Source organism: Alligator mississippiensis, chromosome 4 (genome assembly GCF_030867095.1).
Source record: "Alligator mississippiensis isolate rAllMis1 chromosome 4, rAllMis1, whole genome shotgun sequence".
NCBI lineage: Eukaryota > Metazoa > Chordata > Crocodylia > Alligatoridae > Alligator > Alligator mississippiensis.
The window spans coordinates 167,341,214-167,351,667 of record NC_081827.1 but is presented as its reverse complement, the minus strand read 5'-3'; the positions used below and the strand labels follow the sequence as shown (position 1 = coordinate 167,351,667).

General features: G+C 52.2%; 1 protein-coding gene across 4 annotated transcripts in view; it reads right to left on the bottom strand.

The window, feature by feature from the left end:
- Window positions 1–350: 350 nt before the first annotated feature.
- TBKBP1 (TBK1 binding protein 1) overlaps window positions 351–10,454 on the bottom strand; it is a 56,917-nt gene continuing 46,813 nt past the window's right edge. For all 4 annotated transcript variants that reach the window (XM_019482577.2, XM_019482575.2, XM_014603673.3 and 1 more), the window contains 3 exons: window positions 8,492–8,610; window positions 7,305–8,050; window positions 351–6,045 (listed from right to left, as the gene is read on the bottom strand). In XM_019482577.2, coding sequence (XP_019338122.1) covers window positions 5,917–6,045; window positions 7,305–8,050; window positions 8,492–8,610 — 994 coding nt within the window. In that variant the 3' untranslated portion in view covers window positions 351–5,916. The remainder of the gene's footprint in view (window positions 6,046–7,304; window positions 8,051–8,491; window positions 8,611–10,454) is intronic.

Below are 10,454 nucleotides of genomic sequence, written 5' to 3'. Positions count from 1 at the left end.
CACCGCCCCCCCCCCCCCCAAGTTTGGAAGGAGACCCAGGAGTCCTGCACCCTGCACTACTTATTAGATTGCAAGCCCTCCTAGACCTTGGGGAGGGGCTGGAGTCCTGGCACATTTGCCCCCTCTCCCAACTCTGGACAGCATCACCTCCCCAAGCTGGGAATGTAGACCAGAAGTCCAGACACCCACTCCCTTTATTTTCCAAGGAGCAATGTTATTACACCCCCACTCCTCCCCATCATGGCAGATTGCCCACAACAAGTTGCACTATTTTAAGCGCAAAATAGAAATGAAGCAACCGCTGACCCTCTGCAACCTGGAACACAAGAGGCACTGGCTGCAAAGCAATGGTCAGTCCATAGGTAACTTTTATTTGACTTATTCTGTTTCACAGAACACAGGATCTCTTTAAAGAGAACATACACAAAAGGAAGATACGTACAGACCAAGGTCTCTGCAAGTTCTCCTGGGCTGGGCGAGTGAGGAGCCCTTGTGACCGCATGTCGTATCGAGCAGGGAGGGTAGGGGGGTGGGTGGGATACGGTCGGTCGACAGCATGCAGCATAGAACAATACCAGACAGGCCGCTCAGCCCCACCCTGACTGGGCGGTCAGCTGGGAAGAGGCGGGGATTATACCACATGGCAAATTTCTGCTTTTGGAAGAAAACTGACCGTAGGGGACTAGAACGGGGTGGCAGTTGGTGGGGGGTCAAAGGAACAGGCCTGGAGTAGCCTCAACTCAATGACACAGCAAGAACACTCTGCACCCATGTCACTGGGCAGGGGAATTCGTGCCGAGGACCCAGGGCAGCGCTGCAAGCTGTCATTCTGGACTTTGCGCCATGGGACTGAATCCACTGGACCCCTGGACATGCCAGGGGAGGACATGGGCAGGATCAGCCCCATAGTTGGTTTTTTCAGCATGTGTTCTCCTCTCCTCTCACTCTTTTTAACCCAGCATTTTGAGTTCTCATCAGCTCTGAGGTAGATTTCACATAGGAGATGTGGGAAAAGTATGGTCAGGAATAGGCAGGGGAAAGCTCTTGTAAAATGCTGGCAGGCACCTCTTTAGCCCTTGACTCCTTCCCCCAGGGAATGGCTCCTCCCCCAACTGCAGTGGGACATGACTTCAAGATGATGAGAATCCTTGGGCTACTGGAAATGCCTACAGTTATGACTGGTGGGCATGTCTGCATCTTAGCCAGGTAAGGAAGTTAAGCTTCCCCCGCATCTATATGGATTTGCCCAGCTCTGCCCCCGTCTAGAGAGTTAACTCATTTACAGCAGCTGCTGAAAGGGCCTTTAACAGGCCTGTTCTGCAAGCACTTAAGGTACCCACCAACTTGGATGCGAGTGGAGACCATGGTTAAAATTGCTCTGCATCTCACAGGATGAAGCCCTTGCCAGTGCGCTCCCCCCATTTTTCTGAAAAAGCAGTGAATGGGAGTATTATAGCCCCATCTGCCCAGAATACACAGAACTGGCTTATACACATTTATCCTCTGCTAAAGACCTGTGCCCTTGTGTAGCCGGGTCCCAAGTGCCCTAGGGTGGCATGCCTCTCTGGCAGTCGGCCCTCACCTGCATGCCCTCCCAACATCCAAGTGGCCTGATTACTATCAGAGGCAGGGCAGTTGAGAGGCAAGTACAGTTAAGGGGTAGGCCCACAGTCTAGTCAGAGGAGGCAATCTTAAGTGGCTCTCTCTTTTCACATCACAGGGCCATCCCTGCTTGGGCCCATGCAATGGTTGGCATTAGAGGCCCTCACCCACCTACTCACTAGCTCTGCAGGCTCCCTGGCCCAGCCAGCAGTACACAGGGCTCTCAGCCCACCACCTGTTCTCCTAAGCTAGCTAGCCTAAAGCAGCCTGCAATAACAAACAGACTACACACTCCCTCAGCAGCTTCTCACCCTCATCCAGCCACCCCATGCCTTGCAGAAAAGGTATATGCAGCCATGAATCCTTCAAAATGAAAAGCTTCATCAAATTTAATTCCCTCCTGGGGTGCCATCTCCCTAAACCCTCCCCAGTTCCACTAGGCTTCTCCCAGCTTTGAGCCTAATCACAATTACAGCCTTGTATCTGCAATAGGTAGTAGGGAACTCCATTTCCCAGCACTGGCCAAGCCTGACTGACCAGTTCTCCCTGGAGTCCACCTTATATAGCCCCAGGGACTGCCCCCTCTGACCCAAAGCAGTCTGGCCTTAAAGGCACAGTTCCCTTCATCTACTCTCATGCTAACTCTCTGATTCACTAGTAACAGCATTAGGGGTCTCCTTTTACACCAGTGGTTCTCCATCTTTTTAGACTTGAGGCACCCTTTGATAGACTCAAGGCACCCCTCAGTAAATGCCAGCTCTTAGTTTCCCTGGGTTTTTTTGTTTTTTTTTACCATAGAAAAAAATAACAGAATGATTCTTCTGTTGCAAAGAGCTCAGAAAACCCACAACAGATCAGAATGTTTTTAACACTACTGATTCCTATTTGAAATTTCTGGGTTTATTGTGTGAATCATGTTCACACACCTAGGGGTGTGTATTTACTGTGCAGTAACCAAAATTACTGTGCAGACAGGCACGCATCTACATATGCATGCCTGTACTGCACAGTAAATATGGCAACTTAGGCCAACTTGAGAGTAAATTTGACACCTGCATCATGCAACTATCAAACCTATGCTCGATTATTTATTGCACACTAACACACATGTAGATGCATTACTGTGCATTAAGCGCATTAATGCAGTGTGTGGGGACTGATTTGGGATTAAATTTAGTCCCAAATCAGTCCATGCACTGCGTTAATGTGCTTTAATGCCTGCACATGTGGACACCTGAGTATTCCCACTTACTACACAGTAAATTTAAGCCATTGTAAATGCATGTGTAGACACACCCTAGCAGTAGCAACATTGAGTGGCACCTCACAGCACCCTCTCAGCCAGGATGCTCTGGCTTCAGTACAGCTAAGTAGGGGCTGAAATCCCTCTCCAGCTCCTAGATTGTGAGGCTAAAATGGATCATGATGGTGATCTAGTCCCAGGTTCTGCATGGATGTGCCCCTGGGTGGGGCAGGAGTGTTGGTTACACATAACACAGGCCACAGAACCTCACCCAGTAATTTCAGCATCCAAGCCATTGCTAAATTAACAGGCTTGCAACTCTGAAATCCATCTCCCCAGGGCTTGGGCCCTAGCCACAGAGCACATCTAAGCCACCCAGGTAGTGAAGTCAAGGCTCACTGCAAAGCCAGCCACAACCTTGCCTGCAGGTTGGCCCTCATCTGATCTCTGCAGAACAACAAACCAGTGGAAGAACAGTTTGGAGCCCTCTACCTGGGCTGCATGGAGTGCCTTGTTCCATCCTGTGAGATGCTGGGCATCCTCTGTTCCATAGCTAGAAGCTCAGAGCCTGCATAAACCCCCTCTGAAAAGTATCTGAAGCAAGGAGCTGGTGCTTCCCCTTGTTGCTAGAAGGTCCTGATGCCAACAAGGCTTGCACAGAGGGGTATAAGGACCATGGAAGAGTGGGGCAAAAGAGCACAGCTTATAGGCGGGAAGTTGTTTGGTCCTTTTACCTGGTGAGAGGAAATACTGCTTTCGTACTGTATTACTGATCCCTTGTGCACTGGGAATGGGGTGCTGGGAGTTCATGGCTGTGGGATTAGTGCAAAGGCCTACGTGATACTGAGCACAAGTCAGCCACTCCCTTTCTGCCTGGTGGAGGCAACTAGCTGAGCTGACCTCCATTCTAAGGAAGCCCTTCAGGATTAACCAAAGCCCCAGCCCCACCTCCTGGGAACCCTGGTGACTTCTCAGTCTCCTTCCTTCCCTTCTTGTGCTTCTCTTTTGACTGAACTGTGAAAGGCACTGTGATTGCCCCCCACACAACCCTGTGGACCCACTCCCAAAATCAGGGCTTCGGACCAGAATTTCCCAGAGACTTCTCAGCCACAAGCTGGCCCTGCTACTTCTGGGACCATATTCAAAGGAGGCGACAAAGTAAGAGAGAAGGGCCCAGGCCAAACTCCTGGATTCCCATAACCCTCAACATGTCAGAGGTCTAACTCCAATTCCAGCCCCAGTAGCAGTGGGCTGGGCCCAATTTTAGACAGAAGAGCAGGGAAAAACAGCTAGTTTGCTAGGAATTGCATCATGGACACTAGTGTCCATGAGTGAACCCTATAGCCCAGCTCATGCACTGCCAATAGAGAAGGAAATCTTCTCCCTTCCCTTCCCCCACCCTCCCAAAAAAAACAAAGAGTTTGGATGAATTTTTGGAGGTTCTGCAGCTGAGCTAGGAAAGCTGATAAGGGGCAAAGGCAATGTTGGAGGAAAGGTGAAGGCCAATGGCATCTCCACTACTTGGGCGGCAAGTGTAGGTATGCCCGAAAAAGGAAGGAAAGGGCCAGATCCACAGATGGTGTAAACTGACCTGGCTCCAATGAGTTCACTGGAGATCCATTGACCTGAAAAGGGCAATGCTGATTTACACCAGCTGAGGATCTGGCCCAGCAGAGCCACCAAGGTCTGTCCCCACCTTCCCAGTGGATGGTTCTTTTCAGCCACACTGTTACCGTTACCAATGTGCAGGGTCCTGATGGAGCATAGATTTACCCAGAGAAAGAAAAAAACAAAAACCCTGGGTCACGTGATGAGATGTGGTATATATCCAAGGTGTCTTCCCATCATGGATGGTTTTGATGAAAGACTCTACATACTTTCATCAAGACAGTCCCCATGGTGTGAGCCATGTGCATGGGGAGTTGGGGAAAGCTGGCCAGTTGAAAGGGACTTGGTTTCAATCACAACAATGCGGATATGCTCAGTAAGGCCAGAGAGAGCTAGCGGATCGTGGATCCACACCAGTAATCACCATGGAATTAACATTATGCCACCATGACAGAATCACATGCCATCACAGGACTGCAGGAGAGGTGACGGCATGACCATGATGTGGGACACAAGAGTATTCTGGGTTTATGAAAATTAGCTACTCAAAGCAACGTGTTGGTATGCGGAAGGAGAAAACAGTATATTGAGGAGAATATAAATGCACCAGGGATGTACTGAGGTCTTGCCAGAGTCAGTGGTGGAAGTGTCCACTGACATCACAGAGACCAGGACACGGGCCCTAGCAAACATTGAGTTCAGTGCAATATTACTGGATTTCCATGCTGGGCCTCTGCAAAGTGGGTTTCCTTTCTCGGCAGCATTGTTGCAAGGAGAAAGGGACTTTTAATGTAAAAGACTGGAAAGACACTTGAACCAGCAGCAAGTAGCTGAAACATGTTGGTCTGAAACTTGTCAAGACCAATGCTCAAAATAACCAACTAGCCCTGTAACAATTAAACCCCCAGGAAAAGGGGAGAGAGAGAGCCAAGCCTCTGGGTCCTTCCCAATGGGCACAAAATTACAGGCAAACTCTCCATGCCTCTCACTTGAGCACCTCAGTAAGGGGCAGCCCCTCAGTTCACCTGCCGCTCAGGGTATGTGTGGGGGGATCCATCACTCCCTCCTCCCTGAGGTCATCCAGAGAAACCAAACTGTGCAGCGAGAGCTGTGAAGGGACCTACGGAGAAGGGCAGATGATTCCTTCTGTCAGAAGCCACGCTGAAGAGCTTTGCCTCCAGTGCCCAGACCAGAGTTGTTCCCAGCTGGTTCAAGCATCAAAAGGTATTGCAGATCCTATTCTTCCAGGGGACAGGGAGAAGGAGGAGGGGAAAAGAAACCCACTTAGAAACGAGACAAGGCGGGAGAGGGAGAGGCGAGACTCGTGGTTCAGTCTGTCCTGTAGCTACTGAAGACTTGGAGGTATTTAGGGAGCCGTGTTGCTCCGCGAGTTTTCATGCAGCATCCAAAAGGGGACCAGGGCATAGTAAGGAAGTTGGAAAGAGGAGTGAAGAGGAGCAGCCTCAGATCTTACTGTTCTCCAGGTGTGAATCAATGTGCTTTATCAAAGCATCATCCGGGTAACCAATAGGGAAGGCCAGCTGGCACAGCGGGCAGCTTCGGATGTCAGAGTCCACCGTCTCCATCAGCAGCTGTGGGGCAAGAAAGGACCTTTTGGGTTAAAGGAGGGGCAGAGGCCTGGCTGAGGTAAATCAATTGATTTCCCCCAACAGGAGTCAAGCCCATTAGATCTGTGTGTCTTCCCCACCACCCCATGTACTGCAGCATAACTGAAAGGTCCCAAACAATGGAACCTCTGCCATTACCCTTGCAAAGCCACTCCACAGGTCTCCCCCTCAGCCAGCTGTGCTGGGATATTTTCACCCTAAATTTCCCTCTTGCTAGTCTCACCCTATTCCTCGGTATTAGGCGCTACCCTAAATCATCCTTCCCTGGCATCCTTCTGCAAATGTCACCTCCCTCCAGTCATCCCTCTGCCAAGCCTGCTAGGCTGAAGAAGCAGGCCTGGTGAACTTCCATGATGCAGGAATGGACTAGGTCACCGCTGTCCAACTTATTTGGCTCTGTGGGTCAGGCTTCTTGCAGACCCACCTCCAGTGGTGGGGTGGTGGTTTGTGAACACAAATGCTGGAGCAGCTACACTGGCTTGAGACCCAGGGAGTGAATGACACCATCTCTCACGCCTGATTTTCCCCTGCTGGTGATATGAATCAGCAGTGGCAACTGAAGACTCCAAATTCAGTGGTGGGCAAGGGGGCTCAGGGCGAACAACAGCCCCTGGGATCTGAGGCCACACCAACAAGACCCACAAGACACAATTTAACCTTTCATCAGCCATGTAGGGCCTGCAGGCTGCCAGCTGGACAGCCCTGGACTAGGCTGTGTTCCCCTAGCAAATGCCTGCAGATGGGGGTCCGAGAAGCAAAGGCTCAGATCCACATAGGGATCCAAAGCCCTTAACATCCTTAGCTATGTGGAGCTCAGTTCTACAGTCTCATGTATAATCTTCATCACCAAGGCAACTAAACAGCTCACATACCCGGATCAGAGCAGGCTCCCTGCTCACCCCCTCCATGCTACAGGTTGGGGAACTGAGGCAAACCGCAATGAAGTGACTCCAGCCCAATCAGCAGAGCTCAGTGACAGAACCAGGAGCTGAACCCGCACCTGGCTCCATGTCTTAGCCTCTTCTTCCGCAGGGGGCTGTCTGGGTCCAAGATTTGGGTTTGGACCCAATACTGGGCATGAAAGGCCAGTCTCTTGCTCCCCAGGGCTCCAGGTTTGGTGCTGCAAGGGAACAGCTTGCAGTGGGGCTCAGGAGCAGAGAGGAGGTATGGCAGTGGGAGCAGAGGGATACAAGGGGGAGGAGGGGAGGCCAACTAGCGCTTACATTGATTGATGGCCAGGACTGCGCGTGCTCAGCCCTGGAGTAGGAGGCAGCTGTCCGGTGTGCAGGGGGGTCGGGGATAGGGAAGCCAGCGCAGAACGAGGCGCAGCGGATAGCTCCAGCCTCGGGGCTGGGGGGGCTGGGGACGGCCCAGTCGTCTTCATCTGAGGACTGTTTCTCAAAGCGCAGGTGTTCCTCAAAGGCGTCTCTGGCACTCAGAGGGCCGCCGGCACCCCCGATGTAAACCTCGCCGTAGGGACGGTGCTTTGGTAGCGTGGAGGCCTCGGGCTGCAGCCACAGGGAGCGGTTCTGCTGATACATAGCAGCGTCGCTCACCTCCGAGTAGCTGCGGCGGCCTTGGAAACTGGCTTTGATGTGGTGGCTCGACGGCTTTGAGTACCCCAGATCCATCACGTTCCTTTCGCTGCCAGGCGGGGGTCTGTGCTGGGAAGCAGGCGATGGGCAGGATGGAGCTGGAGAACGACGCTGCTGGGCAGGGGACTGGTTGGGAGGGGGTGCCGGAGAGCGACGCTGCTGGGCAGGGGACTGGCTAGGGGGTGGCGCTGGCGAGCGACGTTGTTGGGCAGGGGACTGGCTGGGGGGGACTGGAGACCGCCGCTGCAGGGCAGGAGAGGGGCACTGAGGGACGGGGGACCGCCCCGGCTGAGCCGGAGAGGGGCACTGTGGTGCGGGAGAGCGGCGCTGCTGGGCAGGGGAGTGGCGCTGTGAGAGCGGAGAGTGCCTCTGGCCTGGAAAGCAATAGGGACAAAGACCTGGATCAACTGGAGAATGAATGACCCCCCTCCCCTGCTTCCCACAGGAGCCCAGACAGGTGTGCCCAAAGGGTGCAGGTCTGCCTGAGCCTTGCCTGGCTCCCTGGGGACAGGTTTCCTGTCAGGAAAAGGGCCTGCATGCCCCTTGAAAGCCACCTCCTTAAGACGGCCCCTTCAGGCCCTTGTTCTCCGCAAGAAAAATCCCCCCACTCCAGCCCTGCCAACCTGGCACCAGAGGACACCCTCTGTCCCTTTAGACTGTAAGCTCTGGACCCTCTGGCCGAGGGGAAAGGTGCCAAGCCCCCTTTGGTGCCCTTTGGCTCCTGTTCGATGTCAGGCCCCCCAATCTCTGCACCCCTCTCCTCACTATACACCCCAAATGACACCCCATCCCCTTGCAGTGGAGGCTGCACTCACCGCCGTTGATGGCCTGCTCTTGCAGCAGCGTCCTGAGGATCTGGCTCTGCAGGGAGCTGAGCTTTCTTAGCCGGCACAACTCCTCAGTCAGCTCAGTGTAGGCCAACGCCAGGTTCACCCTGACAGAATGAGATGGTACAACATGAAGCAAATCACTTTTGAAAAGCCTCTGGCTTGGCATGAGGGGGGCTGCCCCCCAGCTCCACCGAGGCGCTGGCTCCTCTCACCTGTGAGGGTAGGCCGGGGCCACTGTGGTAGGGGGAAGACATGGCAAGGTGACATGCCCGGGGTGTTTCTCTGCACTTGGCCAGGCTGCTGAGCACAGCCATGAGGCAACAGGGGTGGGATGTGGAGAGCAGATCAGGAGCACAAGGGCAAGGGAGAACTGCAGTGGGACAATGTATCTGCATGGGCAGCTTTGCCTGGAGAAGGCTTATTTTGGTCAGTCCTTCCAGGCTCCCCCAGGGCACCTCAGGTTCTAGGGGTCTTGCTTTCCTTTGCCCCCATGCCCTTGGCTTGGATTCACCCTCTGAGCTCCCTTGGGTGCTCTGAGCCTCCCTCCCTAGCCACCTTGCAAGTTCTGAGCCTGGATCTCAGCCCTGGTGTGAGCTCAGACCCAAACTTTCTACCCCTTGCCCCATGAGCACCCACTGCCTCTTGCTCATCTCACCCCAGATGACCCCAGCAGTCCCCACCTCTCCATCTTGCTCTGAGACAGCTGCAGATGGGTGCCACACTCACAAGGGCCAGGCTTCATCCTTCCTGGGGTGACATAAGCCCAGCACACCCTATTAGGGTCACAAACAGGCAATCTAGGCTGCCTGACTCCACAGACCCAGTGACAAAATCCCAAAGCCAATGCTTAAAAACCATGAAGGGGACTTGCCACTAGCTGCCTGCCAAACAGGGTCTATGCCATATGGTGCAATTGCTCCAACTATAACCAAGAAGAAATCTTCTCTGTCCTGCCCTTCTCCATGTGGGGCAGGGAGGGTTAATTTAGTGCCCAGAACAAAGGGGCTTGGAGCTGCTGCCATGATAGCCATATGAGTAATAAAGCCAGCTCTGATCTGCTCAGCTCTGGGACCTTTGTCCCTTTCCCCTTCAAGAACAATAATCAGAATGAGGTTAGAACAAAGGTCTGACAACAGCTAGGCAACTGGTGGACAGAGACTGCTGCTCAACACACCAACAATACCGTCTTGCTCCCCCATCTGCCTGTATCCACCAGCTGTCTCCTGTACTGTGCTGATGCTGTGGGCTCTTGGGGTGAAGACCCCATTTTGTTCTGGGCTTGCACAGCACCTAGCACAAGGAGGGCTAGGGCTGTCGGGTGTTCCTGAAGTACAAAATAAGTGCTAGGGCCACATGTTGCTGTTAGATCAAAATAGCATTCAGGAATCTCAGCTCTTGAACAAGTAACTCATTGTTTTGGGTTGAACTGTAGTTTCAAAAGAAAAAAAAAACAACAAAAAAATTGAAATAAAAAAGTTGAAGAAAACATCATTTCAGGCTGACCCATACGTTTCATTCAACCCAAAATGAAATGTTTGGTTTCACTTTTGAGCTTTTAAAAACTCTTGCTTCTTTTTTTTTTTTACATCATAGAAATGTTGAAATGAAACATTTCCAATAAAATAAATCTAAATATCTCACTTTGCAATTGTGTGAATGAAACGTTTTTGTTATATTAATGTTTCATGGCTCGCTTTTTATTTCCAACTGAGTTGGTGAAATTGATACAAGTTTGCAAAATATCGCAGTCCACCAATATCGCCATTTTTCAGTGGTGTAAAAAAAAGCCAACCCCAAAGTAGAAAGTTTTGGTCCCCAAATCTGACCCATCTCTATTCAGAGATCAGTCAGTCCTCTCAGCCTGTGTTACAGATAGGGGAAACTAAGGAAGTTGTGCAACTTGCCCCAGGCCACCCAGCGCGCCAAGAATGAACGCGGGAGTCCTGGC